Source organism: Vigna angularis, chromosome 1 (genome assembly GCF_016808095.1).
Source record: "Vigna angularis cultivar LongXiaoDou No.4 chromosome 1, ASM1680809v1, whole genome shotgun sequence".
In the NCBI taxonomy this organism is placed as follows: domain Eukaryota; kingdom Viridiplantae; phylum Streptophyta; class Magnoliopsida; order Fabales; family Fabaceae; genus Vigna; species Vigna angularis.
In genome coordinates, this window is record NC_068970.1 from 25,945,494 (window position 1) to 25,968,272 (window position 22,779).

General features: G+C 34.3%; 1 protein-coding gene across 2 annotated transcripts; it reads right to left on the minus strand.

Moving 5' to 3' along the window:
• On the minus strand, positions 1–7,693 carry LOC108323839 (nucleobase-ascorbate transporter 11). 2 transcript variants are annotated; one of them, XM_017556615.2, is made up of 10 exons: positions 6,453–7,684; positions 6,281–6,378; positions 6,020–6,190; positions 5,626–5,726; positions 4,624–4,759; positions 4,402–4,452; positions 1,364–1,651; positions 972–1,206; positions 584–864; positions 1–502 (listed from the first exon to the last, which is right to left on the minus strand). In XM_017556615.2, exons 1-10 carry the CDS (start codon positions 7,117–7,119, stop codon positions 281–283), a joined length of 2,250 nt encoding a protein of 749 aa, XP_017412104.1. In that variant the 5' UTR covers positions 7,120–7,684; the 3' UTR covers positions 1–280. The 2 variants fall into 2 exon arrangements, with proteins under 2 accessions (XP_017412104.1, XP_052730453.1); XM_052874493.1 differs by lacking the exon at positions 1–502 and having other exon boundaries at positions 639–893; positions 6,453–7,693.
• Between the last annotated feature and the right edge of the window lie 15,086 nt (positions 7,694–22,779).

A 22,779-nucleotide genomic window follows, 5' to 3' on the forward strand; every position in this document is an offset into this window, starting at 1 on the left:
TTGATTAAAAAAAATATAAATGTACAAGTACAATAACTTGTGTTTTGTTTTGTTTTCAGATCACAGATTGACCTGTGTAAACTAACTATAATTCACAAGCATAATCTAAACTATTTCCTATTTGCCCTGCTGTAAAAAAAAAAAACCCAAGTACATATATATATATATATATATATATATATATATATATATATATATATTATATTTGTTAATACATTGTTCATGAGCTTCAATATCTTCTAAGCTCCAGGAATAGAAGAACTCAGACACAAAGTAATATTCAGACTCCCAAACATTTGGCCCAACGGAAACACCTAGCAATTTTCCTTGGCAAAGAATATGTGGATAGCAGAGAAGGATGAGTTGCAAAATCTTCAGGTCGTGACCATATATACACCCCTCGTTCTTGTTGACTTCCTGGGACAGTGTTGTCCAGTATGAATGCCACCAACAGTGTAACCACCATGTTTAAGGACATAAGACCATTGATTGCAAAATCAAGCTGAAACATTATTAAAAATGAGAGAGAGGGAATGAGTTCCTTGTCATGCTACTTAATTTGGCAAAGGGTGATGGTCCTTACTTGTTGAATGCCAGAATGGAATGGTCCACTAGATGCAGCCCCGTAAGGTACGAGGTAAGGTGGCAGTATCAGACTGGTTTGAGGCTTGTATTGTTGGAAATATGAAGGGATTGATAGACCAAGGAACAATGAAACACCAACTATTGTCATGTTCCTGAAGCTGGCACATTGACCAGACTGTAAGGTTGAAAGCCCCAAAGCTGCTATAAGAGCCCAGATGAAACACAGTACAGAAGCAGCCAAGGCCTGAGGAATGGAAGCAAGTAGAGCACCCACTTTTCCTGCAAATTTAAAAGGCATAGATTGGACCCTAGTGTTAAAATGAAAAGGGTGTTTAGTAGTTTTCACATCAAATTATGGTTTATGTCATTATGTTTTGTTGCTTTACCCATAAAGGAAAAGAGAATCATGAAAGCTGCTCCAAGTTCCACCACCCTCCGACTTGCCACTTTTGTTGTGTCAATTGTGTGAATGTTTTCTGTCAAGGTGGTCGAACCAGTTCCCGAACCCCAAAGACCAGCCAATATACTACACAAACCCTCCAATGCAATTCCTCGACTCACCACTCCTGGAGTTGGAGGCCTCAAATTGACTCGCAGAGATGCAGAATGATAAGTTCCAACCTGCACAACCAACTTGTCATTCACTTACTCACAATTTTAGTTTCTGATCATGTTCTCATGGCAAATACAGGATATTACATTAGTTTTATAATCGTGGGATTCATAGTACCATTCAGCTAATATTTTGTATTTACAAGCATTTAAATAATTTACTTACTGAATCCACAGAAGCAACCAGAGATACTACGGTCATGATTATGCAAGTCCTGAAATGGAAAATCGGGAAACCCCATTGCAAAGGATAAGGAATTCGGAACCATGCAGAAGTTAACAACGCATTGGATACATCAGTCCTGCAATGTTTCATGGTATAAGCATGCTTTCTGCATGCATCAGTCAGAATGTTTGAACTTGGGATTTTGGGATTGCATCCTTTGTAGTTATATGCTCCCCCAGCTGTTAGAAACGACGCATATATCCATGTTAATGTAACACTCAAGGGAACCTGCAGATATTTGGAAGTTTGTAAACACAATTGGTTAGGATATGTTGGTTGGTAGAAGAAACGTAACTCACTCAAGTTGAAGGGAGAGGAATTCAAAGATTTTTAACAGAAGGATACTTTTAAAAACAGTAACTTTCCAAAGAAATTAACATAACTGCTAATAAATATCAGAAAAACGAAACCAAGCCTAAAAACATGGTCAAACGTCCAGCAGATGATTCTACCGCTCAACTACTGATACACACATTCAAAACCCGTCCTTGCATGAGGTGCTTTTTGTGTCACTCGAAGATCTTGCTCAATTTCTGTCAAAATAACCTTGCAACTTGGCATCTTGTGATGAAATCTTTTCCATAATTTACCTTTGCATACCTCAACACTCTCGTTGCCGCTTTCAAATGAGATTTTTTTGCACAAATAATGAACCGTGAAAAGTACATTTGTTGCAAACAAGATATCTGGTCTTGTTGCATTCTGTAAAGTACATCTTCCACTTGTTCTAAGCCATCATCCTTGCATAACTTCTCCTTTTGACACATAGGAGGCTTCATTTTGCTTAACCTCCATACTAATTATAAGGAAGAAGGACATTTCTGTCATCTCAAAGTTTGCATCATATCATCCTTGAACCGTTGAATAAGTTCAACATTCCTGTCAGTAACCAGGAGATAATCAATATACAAAGAAATCATAATAAAATTACCATGATCACCTTTGAGATATACAGTGGATTCACTAAGACTGTTAGCGAAGTCTAGTTTGACAAGCATCCATCAACTTCGCTGTAATATATTTCTGGGGCCTTTTCAACCCATACGAAGCCTTCTTCAGTAGATAGACTTTATATCTTAATGTCTTTTAACAAGGAATCTTTCAGCTTGCTCAACAAAGATTTCTTCCTCCAAAAATTCATATAAGAAAGCTGACTTGACATCAAATTGGTAGATTTTCTATCCCTTTCGTGTACAATAGCTAATAACATCCTGATGATAATTGGAGCATCCCTTTTACTACAAACCTTGCCCTGTGCTTGTGGATTTAACCATCAACATTCAGCTTTATTTTAAACACCCATTTCACACCAATAACTTTTCTGTTTTTTGGCCTTTCAATGAGTTCCCAAGTTTTTGATTCTTATCAATCAATGCAAGGTCCTCCTCCATTGCTTCATAATATATTGGAGGTTTTAAAACTGCTACATTGCATCTTCCTATCTATTGCTTTGGTGGGAAATCAATATATAAAAGAAGTGTTTGCAGCCTCCGCCAAATATTCCTTTAGTAACCCTTTCTTATGAAGCATACATAAGTCCATTTTCATTATCATCTTGATTCTTTCTTTCACCAACTTCATTGAGGGGTGTAAGGAACTTTTAATCGATACTTAAAGCCTACTTCCTTAAAAAACATGGTGAAATGATTACAAGTGTATTCCCATTTTCAAACCTTAAATCTTGAATCATGTACCAACTTTACTATCATTAGGAAACTTCCGAGATATTATTTTTATTAATTATAATCATACATTTATTACATTTTAATTCTGTATATTTTATTTTTTTATTTATAAAATTGTTCAATAGGATTCCAGAAATTGTCCGGTAAAATTCTAGAAATTGTCCAAAACTTCTTTATGCTCCTACGCCTGCAAAGCATTTCTGCCAAGGTGATGCTTGACAAATCCTTGGAATTTTCCCATGAAGTAAGCTCATTTTCAAGGAAAGTTACCAATAGTTTCTGAACTACTCTTGAATCAGAAAATTTAGAATCAAGCAATTTTATCTTGTTAGTAATGTTAAGAAGTTTTCTAGCATATACTCCTCAACTGTTTCATACTATAATCTCATTTTCTACTTCTCAAATTCCTTAACAAGATTCAAAGCTTGCATTCCCTCATCTCCTTCACATTGGTTCTTGAGAAAATTTCAGATTTCAAATCTTGATTTGACAGTCATGATGATTCTTATGAAAATATCTTATGACACAACCAGAAACAAAACGAGATACTGCCTTTGACTTTATTGCTTTCCTTTTCTTATGATTTTTAATATGAGATCGGATTGGTTGCTAGAGGAAAAACTTAGCAGTCTCCTCAACTACTTCCGAAAGATCATTTGTGTCTAGCTTTACCTCCATTTTTGTCGTATTATAGATGCCAATTGTTGGGAGAAGAAACTTAACTCACTAAAGAACTAAAGGGAGAGTAACTTCCTAAACAATAGTCATAGCTCTTAATAAATAACAATCCTAAAACATGATCAAGAGCCGGCAGAAAATACCACACACCTTTCATATATATATATATATATATATATATATATATATATATATATTTATATATTCTTAGGTATAGTCAGACCTATGTGATTAATGTTTTTTTTTCTTTCGCCTAGTGGGGTCGAGATAGGAGGATTATGTACTTCAAGAATCAGTCTAACCTGTATGATCTAATATGGTCTGATACATATCAGAATAAACTTGGTGTGATCTTGAATTGAATTCAAGTCATTCATTAAGCTAAATTAATTATTCAGCAAGTGGGTTTATGATTATGTTTTCTATCCTCACAATGTGTGGTATGAGACTGAGTTTTGAAAGGATGACAAGACAATGAAACCAGTTAATTATAATATTACTTTTTTTTTTTATGATTTTCAACATGCAAGATAACAGCACGAGAATTAGTGTATGCCATGCCTAAAGAAAAACAAAAAGATCAAAGGAACATATTAATTCAAGATATATACTTACCGCATAAATTCGAAATGAATGATGTCCAAAGATAGATATTCCTCGAAGATGCTTCAAATAAGAAATAGAGGAAACAACGATGAGTTTGAGAAACAAAGTTCGTGGATTGTTTATTTGAGACAAACACAGAAAGTTTTTTCAATATGTAAAGAACTTTGCAGCCATTACAAAGACTTTTCATACACCAGATTATTCGATTTCATTGCTTCCTGAAATACTCACCAGTGTGAATATTAGAACCAGTGCTATCTGCGGAATGCTAATTTCCATGCAAGTTCCAGCTTGCGGAAAGCCATAGCTGAAGAATGCTAAACCAACAGCAGCAACAGTTGGAGCCACCACAATTGGGTTGATGATCCTATAACAATTAGAAGTGTTGATAGCTTTTGCAATCAGTTCATTCACCAATATAAATTCAGATCACATGTGATTTAAGGACGCATTTGGATAAACAACTTAATTTAACAATTATTTAATAAAAGCTTATTACAGGAGAGTTTATTCATTACTTTGACTGCGATGCTTGTGAATGCAAAGAGATCATTTAGATAGGTTTGTCCATGAAGTTCATTGAAACGATTAAATTGAGCATACAAGTGGATCGTTAAGATACTTTTGTATGGTCAGAAACGCTCTCTAGAATCTCTACCAAATGCCCCCTATAATCGTGTAGGCTTATTCTGTTCATAATTCTTTTCTAGATGCCTAAACTATAGTATATAATCACTGGTTGGCCTTGGCAATCACTTTACACAAAAGTGTGATTTACTAGCAATGTAAGGATAGACTGAGTACAACTTAAATAACCAAAAATGAGGCTTCAGTATTCTGTGCTTTACCAAAGAGTGTATTATGTAAATAGATTTCTGAAGAAGAGAAGCAGAGTGCATTGGTCATGTCACTATTCTAGCCAGTTGAAAAGTATGCAGCATTGTCACAAAAGCTAAAGATATGAATATTTTAATCGGAGCAACTGCAACTGTATAGTTTCCATTATAAAGATCAAAAGAAAGGCTTCAAAGTTTGAATCAAGACAATTCAACGAGAAGTATTTAAAACAGGATATTATGCATCTGTTTATCTATTAGTATTATGTTATGGATGACATGTTTAAATTAATTACTTAACAGCTTAGTAAACTAACAAAATAAGCTAAATAAAAATGAGTAGATGAAATTAATCTAGCCCTCGTGGTCACATGATCGATCACATGCAACTTGTTACCTGAGAAGAAGAGACATTAAACCACTAAGTCCCAGGATACATTGGAATACTGAACCAACAATTATGGCTCCTTGGAGCTCCCTCATTATGTGCCTAAATTTCTGCAGTTATTAGCAGACATTAATACGGAAGCTGGGAATATAACACAGGATTCTGATAGATCCATCAAAAACAGAAAGAAGAAAAAAGGAAAGACTATTTCTGGTGCTTCAAAATAGGTAATAGCTTGAACATGGGTATCATGTAAGTTAACAAGCTCTACCATTTTGTTTCGCAGGTAGTAATACACATAGTTTAGTTTACCAGGATTAAGATTACCTCTTATAATTTTACAAGCCGGAAAGGGCTTATTATAGTCAATAAATTGACATTTTCTATCAATTAGTGAACTTACATGTTGTGTTAGATTTCGAAATTCTTCAGCATTTATGATAACCAACGCTGGTGCTAAATACACGAAGGAGCTTCCTTGAACTAAAGGTAGTCTGGTGCCAAAGTAGGAATGCAGTATCGTTGTGACGCCAGAAAGAAACAGCATTGTAGAAATTACATTTGCAGTATCGCTCTGCCATCAATGATGTAAGTGAATACATATGAATATGGAAAAGTATGATATCAGCTTTTCCTAGGGTCATTACATAAAGGCATTTCTTACATCTGTTCCACCCATGGTTGGCACCATGATTAACGGGATTAATACTAACGAGCCAACCAACGATAGGTAGTGCTGCAGGCCGTAATAGATGAGAGGTACTGCAGTTAAAGATAGGTAAATCAAAAGAAGTAATAAACTTTTTAGCAAATCAGAAAATAGAATTGAAACTAACCGAGACCCGGATTTTCTGTGATTCCGTACTTCAATCCAGATGATCTCTGCCAACCTCTATCAGCAGGTTCCTCCCTGTCTGGAAAAAGATTCACCTTAACATCTTCAGCTACTCCTTCTTCCTTCTTCTGTTCTGGGAGAGGAGCAACTGCAGAAACTCCATGGCTAGTACTATCCCTATTCGTATTCACCACTCCGTTTGCATCACCATTCCCTCGTAACCCAACTTTCTTATCACCATGACCAGCCAAAGCCAAAGCAGGCTCATCCCTGTTCTTCCTCTTCTGGTTTTGACTCCACATTGCCCCATTCCACTCATCCTTTGACCTCAAAACCGGTTCAATCTCATTGTCCCTATTAGGCCTCGCCAATCCCAGCACCGGATCAATCTCTATCTTGGGAGACGACCCTCCTTCTCTCTGATCATCAACACTTTTCACATCAAACCCAACACTATCAAACTTTTCACTGGCACTAGTCCCAGCTTCCCCTGAATAATCAGACACAAACCCAGTTCTCTTAGCCCACGACCTCAACTCTTTAGGATTGTGATCACTCTTTGGCACAAAGGGCTCAACTTTGGCAGCACCAACATCATGTTTCTTGCCAGTTCCACCCCCCATAGCCTTGCTCCTATCCAAGAACTCTGAGCTCGACCCAGTTTCCATTGAACCGTTCTCTTTAAAAAGATGGGCACACACAATTCAAACCAGCTCAATTCAACCCAATATAGCACAGAGAACAAAGATGAAGGAACAAACCATAGGCTTCACATCACAGCAAAGAACCAAATTCCGGAGAGTGAGAGAGTAGAAGCAAAGGAACAGTATGTGAAGAAAAGACAATGAAAGAAAAGCATCACAACAACGTGCTTTGGTGTAGTGATTAACGGTTAGTGTTGAAGGAAGGACATTGAACCGATTGACTCTGAGACATATCTTATCTTAACTTCAACTCATTGCAGCTAGCAAGTTGCTATCAAAGGAAAGCGTGAATGTGAGTGTGTGACCTTAATTACATAAACGTCTCTCTGGCATGGCCTCTTGATGTTGACAAAGGACCTAGCCACCCAAGTTTAAAGCTAAATTTTCAAACGAAAGGGTAATATAGCAGCATAACATAACACTCCTGCAAGTTCAACCTTCAATAATATATTTGTACTTTTTTTCTCTTAGTATTCGTTAAGGAAATAATAATAAACATCTTCAGTTTTCACTGCTTTTTGGTGGAAACCGGTACCACAGCTCCTTGTGAATCACTTTTGCTTCAAATTGAAGTTTCTTATTCTTATTCTCCGCAGTATTTATTTGAAGGAGACCGGCTTGAAGTGGAGTAATTCAACTGCTTTGCCACATTATTACAATGATGATTATGCGGTGGAAAACATAGAATTTAATTAGTAGGTCCCAATCCATTGATGTTTTTGAAAAGAGAGTTTGGAACTGTGGAAGCCAAGTTCAGTGTCACACTCAATTGGATTACATTAATCTTTTAGTTTCATAGATTTGAATCATTGAATGATGAAAAATGATTCAACTGCCCTATTTCAAGAGGGTTACTTGCCCGTTTATAACCACATTTAGACTTTTTTTGAGATAACGTTGTCTCTCTCACTCTCTCTGTAAAGCCCTCACCCAACCCAAAAATAGAATATTATGAAGTTTCTTAAGACTGTACCACAACTTTAGGCATCACCCAAACACATGTGAAATTTTAGCTCTTTATATGTTTTTATGTTTCATCACGATGGAACCAAGTGTAAGTTTTTCTTTTTCTTCATGTCAGTTGTTCTTCCTGTAAGGATGATAATGAAACAAATACGCAATTATTTGTCGGCATAATTTGTTTTAACACTTAATTATTTCAAATAATACTAAATGTGTATTATTACTTGGCGTTTAAGGTCGGGAATACAAAACCTATTTCTATTCCAAGTCTTTATTGTCGTAGATTTAACCTCCTTATATCTAGGGTTATTAAGATCAGATAATAATATCGTCTAAACTTGTTAAATTAAATTATATATACTTTTTAACTTTTCATTATAGAAAAACAATATTTAGTATTTATAGTGTAACAATTTTCATATGAAAAGTTGTTTATCACGTCAATAATTAACGAAATTCATTAAAAGTAGGAAAAACATTTTCCATGTATTAAATATGATTAGTTGTTGTATATTGATTTTAGGATTTATTAAATGCGATTGAGCTTTTAGTATTAATTGAAATGGAATGATTTATTACTTATATCTTAATAAATATATGTAGAATGCCACATCGGTTGTTGTGATATATGTATAATGTGTTACATTTATATCAATTCTAATTAGAACTTATTTTAATATTACCTACTCACAAATCTCTTTAATTATGGCGATATAATAAATGTTGTTTTTTTCATTATAGAAAATTAAAACTATAAATAAGTTAATTTAAAATATTTAAATTGTATTATTATCTTAGTTAAATAACCCTAAAATAAGAAGGTTAAATGTATAAAAGTAAAAATGATTAAGAATACTTGGAATTTATGAGTTTTTGTATTACATTAGTGCTACTTCAGGTGCTAATTAGCATTATAATATACACATTATGATTTTTTCACGTTTAATTTAAAAAACAAAATAAAAATTATTAATCAGTTTTTTATTAATATTAATTTTCAAATTTTCCTCCAGTTTCTAAAGTCAGTTTTGGTAAAATTGTCCAATGCAAAGGAAAAAAAAAAATTATGATGACAATTAAGACAAGTATTAAGTATGATAAGATATCACAAATATAATAAACTTTTCATGATTTTCTCCACCTTGTTAAGTCTTCAAACGGTAACGATTCTTCTTTACACACCAAAAAGTGAGGCCGAATCATAAAAGAAAATGTCTACGGTCAATCATTCCCATTTCTCAAATGAAGAAGGAAATTAAAAAAAAAATGACTAACAGTTACAAGGTATAACTTTCATCAAAATAATTCACTTTTTATGCCCAATATAGATAAAAAAAATGTTTAACTACAATAGGCTTATATCACAATATTACTTAATCTAAATTTACTCTATTTATTTATCATAGGTTATTTTTTAAGTTTGGATCTATTCTATTTTTAAGTTTGACTGACCTAAAACTGTTAGACTTTATTAGTAACTTAAACTATTTTAATTTATACAAAGACTAATATTAATATAAAATATAAACAAATGAGTCATTATTAAAAGGGTGTTGCTTCCTACACCACCACCCCTTGCTCCTTCCACTTCCCCATTCATGTTTTACTCTTCAGTAAAATTTTATTTTTACGGTTAAAATTTTTAAACTTCTATCCACTTTTGCGACAAGCACACAAGCTCTTCTTCCTACATGAATTCATGCAGCGACAAACACAAATTCTTCTTCCTCTTATTGTTTCAATGTGCATTGAGAGTGTGGTGGAGTTTCATTAGGTGGTGTGCTTAGTGGGAGGTTGCAAAGGTTGGTGGTACTGGAAGAAATTGATCCAGCAGTGCCAAAGGTCAGTCTTGATGGTGTGGTGGTGCTTGAAGATGCAGTGGGTAAAAGTGCAGTGAAGAGTGTGTAATAAACCCTAAAACAAACCCTAAAAAAAATGTAAATTTTAAACAGATGTGAGCATCCTTCAACAGATGTCAACATCCGTTTAAGGTAAAACAGATGTCGACATCCGTTGACATCCGTTTTATCTTAAACGGATGTTGACATCCGTGACGGATGCCCACATCCGTTTAAAGTTTACTTTTTTTTTAGGTTTTGTTTTTATTAGCTTAACAATTCCATGTCTATGCATACTGTCTCTGCAGTTCTCTAAGCCTTTCTACCAGTTGCTTGAATGTTGGTCGGCATAATTGCTAATCACTAATGTCTAACATGACAAGTGTAATGAGTAAAATGTTTTTCAGAATTCATGGCCACAGACTTTCAGCCTGTAACTATTATGTAGATATTGGGCAGGGAAGTCTCAGAAATGCCAATAAAGAAGAATAAGAGGAATATGAGAGAAATAGAATGTTATGTAGTACTTAAACATAATATTTAGCATATTGTGACTCTCTACAACTAAATGATCTCCATTTCTCAAATAGTGCAATAGCATCTAATTGTGACAATAATTTTGCCATGGAAATTCAGGACTACTGGGAGGAAATTAAAAAAGTGTATGGCATAGTAGAAAAGATGAACACCTGTGCCAGCAACTCTCAATTATAGAAGCCCACTGTGGATCAACATCTTCTGGAATTTCTAGTCGATAGTTCATAAACCCTACAGCTCCAATAACCTACAAGAATCCAAGTGAAACTATTCATATATGGACTCACTGGACATGACTAGTAGACATTGAAACATAATAACAGACATTGGACAAAATGATGATGATAAAGACTGTCACTCACTATTGTCTTCTAAATTATTTGTAAATTAAAAACTAGATTAGTGTCGACATGAATGAATTCAAAGTTCAAAATTGGAATACTATGGTAAAGGCTTAGAAAGGCTTAATTTTATCGTTTAAATTCAATTCCAGACAGGAAAAGTGAAACGTAAATGGGAAGAGAGATTGGGGTGCAACTATGGAGAGTAAAGTAGGAGAAATAGGTTTCAAATAAATCAAAATATGGTAAAACTAAAAAATTTTAACCTAAGGATAAAATTGAAATTAAAGAAAATTGGGGAGGTGGAAGAAGCAAGGGGTGGTAGTGGAGGGAGCAACACCCTTATTAAAAATACTTAAAATTATAAAAACAAATGTACAACAAAGGCTTTTTCTTTCTTTATGTACCTCCTTTTTTCTCTTCCTGCACCCATAAAACCTAATATTCTATTTTTAGTCTTTATTAAAGTTATATTAAAAACTCCAAATCATATAACCTACTAAGTGAGGTCTGATTGGCCGAGCGATCAAAGAAACTTAAATGTCCAATTGTTGAGCTGATTTCAGAGCTGAACTCTCTCCGCACCTGTAGTCAGAATTAAAATTAAAAACCCTAAAATTAAATTATTTATTTAATTAGGAATAAAAGAAATGGTGTTGAAGAGAGTGGCGAAGACGTGGTTGATTCTGAGTTTGATGACTTTGATGGACTACAATTGGGTGAGGGTTCTTCCCATAAATGTATTTTTATATTTCAATATATATATATATATATATATATATATATATATATATATATATATATTTTAGAATATATATTTTTAATATATTTTGAAATATATATTGTAGACATATTTTTTGAATTTGGAAATATTGTAGATTTTCTCTTGCATACCTATTCTTAGAGTTCTTGTTTCTAGTTAATAAGTAGTCTTAATGGTTTACTTTGATCAAAATTCTACTGCCTATAAGTATAGATATAGTTTTTTTGATCTGAGATAAGAGTAATTTGCTTTTTAGAGTTGAGTGTACTTTCCAATCAAGTAAAGGAAGCTAATAACTTTTTTAATTTGGTGTTAAGTATTACCAATAAGGAGTATTGGTAAATCTTGAAGAAATTTGTTTTGATGATGCTGCAAGAAGTTTTAGTTGAAGAAGATATTAGAATCAGTTAAAAGCAATTTGTAGAAATTAAATGTAGTAGGAAATTCTTGTAAACTTTGTAAACTTGCATTTTTAACTGCAATAATCGATTATGGAATGACAATAATCGATTATCACAGAGTCATACAGGAATAATCAATTATCACATCATATAATCGATTATCAAATTTTGAAAACCCTGTAACGAACTTGAATAATCGATTATCACTTACAATAATCGATTATTCGTGGCAGTTGAAACTTAACCGTAGATATTCAGAGCAGCTGGCTATATAGTGGTTTTTCTGTGAAGATTAGACATAAAAGAAAAACGAAGTTGAACACAGAGCTTTTGCGAATACAGTGTGATCTGAGGAACTTCCAAAAGCTAGTTCATTGCATTGCCTAGTCTTGTGAAAAGGAGAAGCTCGCGCTTTGTGGGTCAAAGGTCGGAGCGATTCTCTTCAAGTTGGCAAAGTTGCTGTTCTTCCGGTTCGTTTGTTCGAAGGAAGGTTTTATCTTTTTCTGTTTCATTTACTCTATTGTAAACTAGTGAAACTGATTTTAGTGAAAACGTTAATCACTTTTTATAGTGATTAACAACTGGACGTAGATTCTTTTGAATCGAACTAGGATAAAAATCCAGTGTGTCAACTTTTCTATTCCTTACACTCTTTACTGTTTTATGCACATCAATTGTTTGATAAATTTTCTCTAAGAAAATTATTTTTCTAAAACGGACCATCAAAACTTGATTTGTGACCGTAACACGCTTTCCGAATATTTTATTCCGCTGCGCGACTCTAAGACGGTACCGATTGTTCCAACAATTGGTATCAGAGCAGAGTTTGTCTTTCTCAAATTTTAAATTTGGCAAACCAATCACAAGATTTTTTGAAATCAATTTATTCAAATGTTGCATATGAATATGTGCATCTCTTTTATGCCATAGCCAAGGGTTTTCCTCTTTAGCAACTAAACATGTTATATTATGACTAGATGCACTTTCAATATCAATCAAGTTATGCCTAACACCTTGCAAAGCAATCTCAGTAGAATTTTTAAAATACACAGTGCATTTATCACTCTCAAAGGTTACCTTGAGACCTTTGTCACATAGTTGGCTTATGCTTAGTAGGTTGTGTTTGAGACCTTCAACACATAACACGTCCTTTATTGTTAAGGTGTTTCCTCCTCCAATGTCTCCGGTTCCAATGATTCTACCTTTGTTGTTATCCCCATAGGTTACAAAACCTTGTTTCTTTTTCTCAAAAGATATAAACTTTTTCTTGTCACTAGTCATGTGTCTTGAGCAACCACTGTCAAGATACCACAATGACTTCTTTGACTTAGTAAGTTCCTACAAGATAAATTAGAGCAAGAACTTAGGTCCCCAATCTTGTTATGGGTCCTTAGGGTTAGTTTAAGTAAACAAATATTATTTCATAACTCTAACCCATTCATATTTCCCATTTGGTACACCAAAATGTTTAATGTTGCATTTATTTGATGTGTGACCATGTTTCATGCAGTAAAAACAACAAACTTCATGTACCTTATTTTTCACCAAGGTTCCTTTTTCAACCCAAACTCTACTAGTTCTTTTTATTTTTGACTTCTTGCTTTGATGCATGACTTTATTTTTCACGTTGTTTTTAGTAGCATTTGTTTTAACATGTGATTGAGACCTGGTTGCCTTTGCAAGTAAATTCTCTAGTATATCAATATTAAACATATGACTCTTGCATGATAGACACTCAACAGGTTGTGCAACAACATCAAATTCAGACAACTTAGTTTCCAGATTACTAACTTTGTTTCTCAAAACAACTTCATCATCTAGTACTTTTTCATATTTCAACTTCAAATCATTATGTTCTTTCTTTAGCTTCTTATGAGCAACATCAAGTTTTTTCGATTCATTTAACAAATCAAGAAATGCCTTCTGTAAATCAAATTCATCACTCGACTCTAAGCTAGAGTTACTTACTTGGCTTCCTGCATCTTCTAAGTCAGCCATTAAGCACAAGTTTGCTTCTTCATCTGAATCGCTTGAGCTTGAAGAACTTGAAGCATTATCTTCCCAGGCTATGTAAGCTTTCTTTTTCTTTGGAAACTTTCTTTCTTTCTTTTCTTCACTTTTCTTATTCTTTGGACAGCCAGTCTTCACATGACCTCTTTCTCCGCATCCATAACATTTAATGCTTGAAGAAGATCCATGATTTTCTTTCCTTTCTTCACGGTATTTGTCTTTTCCCTTTGCTTTCATAAATTTTGCAAACTTTTTAATCATAAGACTTATGTTTTCTTCATCATCATCGGAGTCATCATCTTCAATCCTTTTAGAGTTCTTTCCTTTGGAGATCTCAGACTTGAAGGCTAGTGCCTTTCTTTTGCCTTGATCTTCTTCAGCCGTCAATCTTCTCAACTCAAGTTCATGCTCACGGAGTTTCCCAAACAAAATTGGCATCGACATTTGAGTAAGATTTTGAGACTCAGAGATGGCAGTCACCTTTGGTTGCCAAGACCTGTCCAATGATTTCAAAATTTTTACATTCAATTCATCAGTATCAAAAGTCTTACCCAACCCTGTCAAGTGGTTCACTATGTGAATGAAACGCTTTTGGACATCAGAAATTGTTTCTCCAGGTTGCATTTTGAACATCTCATACTCCTGAATGAGAGTGTTCTTCCTTGCACGTTTCACGTCCTCTGTTCCTTCATGTGTGACTCTAAGAACCTCCCACATTTCTTGTGTTGTCTTACAAACTAAAATTCTATAAAACTCATCAAGTACAACAGCAGATGAAATAATGTTGCGAGCCTTAATATCAAATTGAGCTCTTCTATTTTCCTCTGGAGTCCAGTTGAAGTATGGTTTTTCTACTTCTACACCATCAATAATTCTTTTTGGAATATAGGGACCATTTAGTACAGCTTCCCAGATGCCTCTGTCAACAGATCCCATAAAAATTTCCATTTTAACTTTCTAGAATGCATAGTTATCACCAGTAAAGAGTGGTGGTCTGTTGATGGAAGCACCCTCGGCATATACTTGATTTTGATGACCGGCCATTTTCGAAAAATTTGAAAAAATATCAAAGCAAGCTCTGATACCAATTATTGGAAAATAGAGCCGTTGGAGCCTCCCATAACGGCTGAAAACGGCCATAAACGGCTAGTTTTTCCCTTCTTCTTATAAATAGCCCCCTATAATCGATTATTAGACATCTCTTTGCACCCAGAAACTGCTGAAATCAAAATCTTGAGCTCCCAATCTCTCCATTTTTACTCACTTTCTCAAACTATCACTCCCTCAACCTTTCTCCATGGCAGATTCAAGGAGACATCGCCGCAGAGCTACTGGAGCATCCTCTTCCTCTCAACCACGTCCGGCAACCATTGATGGATGGATTTCAGATCAAGGAAAACATGCGGACTATGTTACTTCCTGGCAAGAAAGAAGAATCATGGCGGTAAAGTATATTCGCCTTGATTTTTTTCGTTTCTATGGATTTCAATTTCCAGAGCTTTTTAATGATCAAGGACTCTCAAATCTGGTGGAGCAAAAAGGTTGCATTTATCCCGATCTCATCAGAGTGTTCTACTTCAACTTGAGATATCGAGATAGGATTATTTCCACTAAAGTCAAGGGTGTCCGCATAATTTTAGATGATGATGTGTGGACCAACGTTGCCCAACTACCCATCTGGGATGATGCTGTCAAAGTTCATCTCGGACTCCAAGATTTCGATCGCTTGATGACTTTCCAATTCTTCCTGGGTCACCCTGAACAACAGACTAATCGAAGGCAATTGCTTGTTGGAGGTTTCAAGGTTGAAGAAATGATGATTCACTACTTACTTTTCTGGATCCTATGTCCTAGAGCAACCAATCATGCTCAATGCTCTGAACAGGATCTACTTCTTCTGTATGGGATCCTAAATCACATACACATCGATTGGCCTGCTCTCAATCTGACACTATGGTAAAAGCTAAGAAGTCCCACTCTTATCAATTTCCTTATGCTCTTCTTATTTCTAGAATCTTGGAGTACAAAGGTGTAAATGTTGAAGGAGAACTTGTCCAAGCCATTCAAGCTGTTGGCTTGGAAATTGGCGATACTACCTTTCGTCAGATGGGATTCATTACTAGAGGACGAATTCTCATTCACAAAGATGATGACCATCCTGATGCAGATGAAGATGATGACATCGATACTCATATGGTAGAACTAGTTAATGCTGTTGCTCCTTCTGATGCTGGTCCATCTACCATGCCCTCATCCTCCTCACTCTCCATGGAAGAACATTTTGCTAGATTATCTAAGCAATTAGAGGATATGAGTCTAGCACAAAGAACACACTTTGAGGAGATTTATGAGTGGCAACAATCTGTTGATGAGTACATGGTTGATCAATTTCTTGATCTTGATGTTCGCCTATCTAACATCGAGAATCATCTTAACCTTCAACTTACAGAGAGATCTCCTAGTCCTGAGTTTTAGATATAGGTTCTATGTTAGAATGTTTTGTTGTTTGCTTGTTATTTCATCTATGTTATAATTCTGTCTGTTATGTGTCTTCTTATAATGTAATCCTTATTTTCATCAATAAAATGATCTCTTGATTATATGCCTACTTTGTTTAATTAAGGGGGAGATCATATTTAGGAGGAGCCTTTAACATCAAATCTTTTTGCTTCTGATCAAAAAGGGGGAGAAGAATAATACAAGGGGAGAAGTATAAATTAATACAGGTATTACTAACTTTGTTGTTGTCTGTTAGCTTGTATGTTTTGCAGGTAAGCCAAAATTGCTTTTAAAATTGAATTTTTGATCATCATGAAAAAGGGGGAGATTGTTACTAATAAGGAGTATTGGTAAATCTTGAAGAAATTTGTTTTGATGATGCTGCAAGAAGTTTTAGTTGAAGAAGATATTAGAATCAGTTAAAAGCAATTTGTAGAAATTAAATGTAGTAGGAAATTCTTGTAAACTTTGTAAACTTGCATTTTTAACTGTAATAATCGATTATGGAATGGCAATAATCGATTATCACAGAGTCATACAGGAATAATCGATTATCACATCATATAATTGATTATCAAATTTTGAAAACTCTGTAACGGACTTGAATAATCGATTATCACTTACAATAATCGATTATTCATGGCAGTTGAAACTTAATCGTAGATATTCAGAGCAGCTGGCTATATAGTGGTTTTTCTGTGAAGATTAGACATAAAAGAAAAACGAAGTTGAACACAAAGCTTTTGAGAATACAGTGTGATCTGAGGAAGTTCCAAAAGCTAGTTCATTGCATTGCCTAGTCTTGTGAAAAGGAGAAGTTCGCGCTTTGTGGGTCAAAGGTCGGAGCGGTTCTCTTCAAGTTGGCAAAGTTGTTGTTCTTCCGGTTCGTTTGTTCGAAGGAAGGTTTTATCTTTTTCTGTTTCATTTACTCTATTGTAAACTTGTGAAACTGATTTTAGTGAAAACGTTAATCACTTTTTATAGTGATTAACAACTGGACGTAGATTCTTTTGAATCGAACCAGGATAAAAATCCAGTGTGTCAACTTTTCTATTCCTTACACTCTTTACTGTTTTATGCACATTAATTGTTTGATAAATTTTCTCTAAGAAAATTGTTTTTCTAAAACGGACCATCAAAACTTGATTTGTGACCGTAACACGCTTTCCGAATATTTTATTCCGCTGCGCGACTCTAAGACGGTACCGATTGTTCCAACATTAAGGAGTATGAATGTATGTGATGGACAAATTTATGAACACCGAAATACGGCGTCACAAACTTGTTTTACAATCGGCAAGTATGACCGAATCGTTTCAAGTAATAAACTTGGTAAGACCAAGTATCGTTCTCCCAAAGGACTCACGGCCTAGTTTAGTTATGTGATTCGTTGATTATTTAAGACTTAAGAACAAAATAATTTGAGTTTAATATGCAAAACAGAAAATAAACATGTATGCATGAATTTGATCAATGGCTAAAACAAAATACAAATACTTCAATGGAATATATGGATGAGTATGTTGTTGGGGTTATCAATTTCATCTTATCCACTCTCATATATTTTAGGAATTCAACATTCTTTTCATCATTGTTAATGCCACTCTCTAAATTACCTTTCAAGAAGGCTTCTCCCTAATTACGAGTTCATACGATTCCTAGCATTCCTAATAATTAGTTCATTCAGCGTAGGAGCTTAACGGCAACCAATATACTATTGGGAGAAATTCCCCAGATCTAGACTTCCCCGTACGTTTCCGTATCGACAAAATCAATAATCATGCAGTGAATGAGTTAAACAAAGCAAGCATTGAGCAAAGAAGAAAAACCCTAACTAATGATGAAAGAAAGCATAGGTCTTAAATGTAAGATGTAAAAACAAATTCCATATATGAGAGTTTCATAAGACTACATTGATTCCCCAACAACAATACAAGGTTTAGTTCACCATATTCATGGTGAAACTAGATGAACAATAATGAAATAAGGAAAGATAAAACCCTAAAAAGGTGAAGAGGTAGCCTGAGCATCCAAGATCCTCCTTCAAAGGGGTGGAAGAGAGAGTGTTTGCTTCATTTCTGCCAAAGATACAAACCCTAGGACGTCCTAAAGCTTATATATTATTCTAAAAATACAGAAAATTAGGCCCAAGCCCATAAAAGTAACAAAAAACCGGTCCAAGCCCACTTAGAATGGCGCTCAGCGGTATTTTACCGCTAAGCGGTAATACCGCATGATCCATTTTGCCCCTAGCTGCTGTTTTTGCCCCTCAGCGATGATTTTGGCACCTGAAAAGTGCCGCTCAGCGGTATTTTACCGCTCAGCGCCACTCGGTCACACTTTTTCTGCGTTCTGGTTGATTTTTCAGCATTCTGGTTGACTGGTTGACTTTTCTGGTTGACTGGTTGACTTTTCTGGTTTCTGGTTAACTTTTCAGCACTCCAATCATTCGGTACTTCCATTCTTCTTTCAAATCATTCAATTAGCCTACAAAATCAAGGGAATCTTGCACAAAATCATTAAATTCACTTTCAACTCTCTTATTCACAAAACTAAAGCAAAAATATGAGTTCAAGCTAGTTTCTAAGTCTTAATGGTTGCTTTTGGTATTAATTTTAAGCATAAAAATAACGGTTTTTCAACCGTTATCAGTATGTTTGATAGGTTATGAGATTAATGTTTGGTTGAATACGTTATCAATTGATATTATTGTTAAGTGATGTTTTTATATTGATGAGTGAATGTTGTCTATTGATGAATATTACTATGTATGATTGTGAAATTGGTACTTGCTTGAATCTTTAAAGTTGTTGTTTTGAAGTTTAATTAGGTACAAAACTATTGCAAAATTGAAAGTGGTAAAAAGGATGTGTTGTATGCTAGTTTGGTCTAATGGGGTTTTGATGGGTGAAACTTTGAAGGAACGGTTGGATGTGAAAGCTTGATACTTAGGGTCTTTTTTTGGGCTCTTTAAGACTTGTGAAGCTAATTAGTTCACTAAATCTTGCTTGGTAGGGTGTCAAATCCGATGTATGTGTGTTTGGATAGTTGGGTTGATCTAATGGACCAAGACAATAACCAAATGAGCCAATTTGTATCAAATCTAAAGTGTATACATGTTTTCAAATTAATTGTAGTAAGCTGGATCATTTAAATAGGTCTTATATGCATACAAATCAACTTTTGAAGTTTTTAAACTTTTGGTGTGGCGCTCAACAGTAGCCAGTGGTGCCCAAACGCCAAAAAGTTAGAGCTTTGCTATGAAATGACACCAAGGTGGCTCTCAGGCGCTAGTTGTGCATGAAGAATGGTACTCAACGACAAGGATGTACTACTCGACGCCATGTTTCTTTTCCAATTCTCCTTGTTGTGCAATTCTTCTCCTTCTATGGTTTCTTTTCAGGATTCTTTTGGCACTTAATCTTATTGCAAAAGATCTTGATACACTTTTAATGTATGTATGTGTAAAATGCTATGTAAAGTTTCTGATAAGTTATGCATGTCTTGTGAATGGAAATGATGAAAGTGTATTATGTTAAAATATGTGGTGAAAGGAATTCCATGGAGAAAATACTTGTGTTGTGTTTATGTAATATATTGTTGTAGGAACTTTGAATTGGGGGAATGTTTCTGACACTCTAATATCCATCCAACCTCAAGTAGAGAGGGGTGATTATGTCGTGTTGAGTAGCATAAGATACTTAGCCTAGGGTTAGTTTGACTATAGGTGTTTGACTGATTAACCTTGTGTGGTAATTTATGTGGTATATTGTTTTACCATACATGCGTAGGCTCCTTAATAGTTCAACACCAATACATGCATCTGGATGATCAAGTATAGTGGTTAGATATATATAAATAAATTTGTACTTGGTTTTTGATGGGCTTGATGTTGAAATTGTTATATTTTTTATTTGATTGAATGACGTGTTTGATTCTTTTAAACTTAACTTACCTTGTTGCTTATGTTTTTGTTTGTTTGTTTGAATATTTCTTCTTGAAAAAATCTCTTGATTGGTATGAATAGAGGAAGATATTTCAATTGAGTAGGTGCTAAGTGTTAAGGATACTAATGTATAGATAGCTACAGTAGTATATTTTTTAATTTTGGTTGTTTTCAAGAAACTTTAGTTTATGATTAGATAATCTTAGAAATATAATATCTTGTATATAAAGTTTGAATTATGGTTATATTTTGGAAATTTGTAATCTTATTTTATATGTTTCCTTTTAGCTTAACTGATAATATTTATTGAATATGTGATAATTGTTGGGAATCCAAGTGTGAGTCCAAGTCTCACATTTGATAGAAATGAGAAAGTAGAGTACTATATAAATGTGAAAGACCCATTTTCTTAAGGTTTTGGGAAGAAAGTGATGTCAATCCCTTATATGGTTGGCCTTATATTTCGTTGGTGTTTGTATCTCCCTTGTGAACCTCCTCCTTGATAGACCTAACAATGGTATCAGAGCCGATAATTTGTCTTAGTGACCGACTTAGACGAGTATAGTGGTCCCTATATCGAAAGTCTTCCTAGCGAAGGGTTCCAGGTAAGCGAGTCCCGTTAAGATGAACGACGATACAAAGAGCTACTCGTGGTTGTGGTTGGTTGAGAATTCTTCCGTTGAAGGGGGAGTGTACCAATGTGGAAGGGACTCACCCTTGAGGGGGAGATTTATTGGGATTCCAAGTGTGAATCCAAGTTCCACATTGGATAGAAATGAGAAAGTAAAACACTATATAAAGGCGAAAGACCCATTAACACATTGCCTTAAGGTTTTGGGAAGAGAGTGATGTCAATCCCTTATATGGTTGGACTCATATCTCGTTGGTGTTTGTATCTCTCCTATGAACCTCCTCCTTGATAGACCCAACAATAATTCCATAATATTGTTAAAACTATAATTATTGGGATGTTACAATTTGATATCAAAGCCAATTTCTTCCTTAAAAACTTGTAGGTTATGGGTGTATTAAGTTTCTATTGTGTACTCTTAGTTATGTTTAGTTATGATTTCAATTTCTTTGAGTTAAATTGATGATTTTTATCTATGTGAGCAGAGTATGACACATATGCCTCCTCTTCCTCAGTTCAAGAGTGGAGTTTGGAAAGTTTTCTACAGCATCATCCAACTAATTTGATGGAAAGACTAGTCCAAATGAAGTAAACCAATGGATGAGAGAAATTGAAGGAATTTTTTATGCTAAGATGTGCCCAACAAACAATAGGTTGATTTTTTCTCAATACTTGCTTATTGGGGAAGTTAGTCATTGATGGGACAATATGAAAATATTATTGGAGAAAAGTGGGGAGATTATCACTTAAGAGATATTTAAAAAGAAGTTATTTACAGAATTTTTGTCTGATAGTGTAAAGTTTACTAAAGAGGTGAAATTTTTACTTTAGTCTAAGAAAAGATGTCTATATCTAAATATGCAGAAAAGTTTAAACATCTTATTCGATTTCATATTTTGAATTTCATACTTTAAGAGATGGACAAACAATGATCATATAGAAAATTTAAAAATAATTTAAAGAAAAATTTGTAAAAACAAATTATACTATTATTATATATTGTGTATCGATGTGATTATTATCTTGTATAAATAATTAGTTAATATTTTGAATTAGCTAACAGCAAAATAATCTTTGTACGGATATAATATAAAAATTAACTCTTAATAAGTAATTGATTAACGAATATATAAACAAGTTAAGCTTTTTTGTTCATGATGTATGAACTAATCTTAATGAAAGATCAGCTTAGCACTAGTTAAACCAACAATTTGTTCATAAATTTTTAATATTTAACCATTAGTTGTTTTGTATTCCTTTTATTTAAAAATAAAAACAAAATGTGGTTGCATCATTTAATTAACCTTGTCAATCCTATTAAAATGCTTTTAAAATAAAAATTAACGTACGAATAACTATTGATTTGTGAAATTTGATGTGTACATGAACTATTCTTTGATGTGCCAACTGAATTGCGACATGCTTTGAAATAGAAACCAGAGAAAGAGAGAGTTTTGCAACCATACAATATCCAGCATGGGTGGCAAAAGGGAGTCCCGTGGTCCAATCCTGTAGCTCGGCCGAAAAAACTGGTCACGCTTTTCAACCTGGTAACACACCATCTCACTTGCTCGGCTCAATAATTGTCAAAGGCCAGTTCTACGGTTCAATATTTAAAAAATTAAGATTTAATATTCAATTTTGTCTCCAGTTTGGTTGATAAATCTCAATTTAGTCTCTTGTTAGAAAATTGTT

Excerpts from the sequence above, each read along its gene's own strand:
- LOC108323839 (XM_017556615.2), bottom strand. The coding sequence starts at position 7,119 with ATGGAAACTGGGTCGAGCTCAGAGTTCTTGGATAGGAGCAAGGCTATG. Across the intron at positions 5,727-6,019 it reads TTCGAAATCTAACACAACAT|AAATTTAGGCACATAATGAG; the intron begins GTAAGTTCACTA and ends TAATAACTGCAG. Across the intron at positions 4,760-5,625 it reads TTAATGTCTCTTCTTCTCAG|GATCATCAACCCAATTGTGG; the intron begins GTAACAAGTTGC and ends TAATTGTTATAG.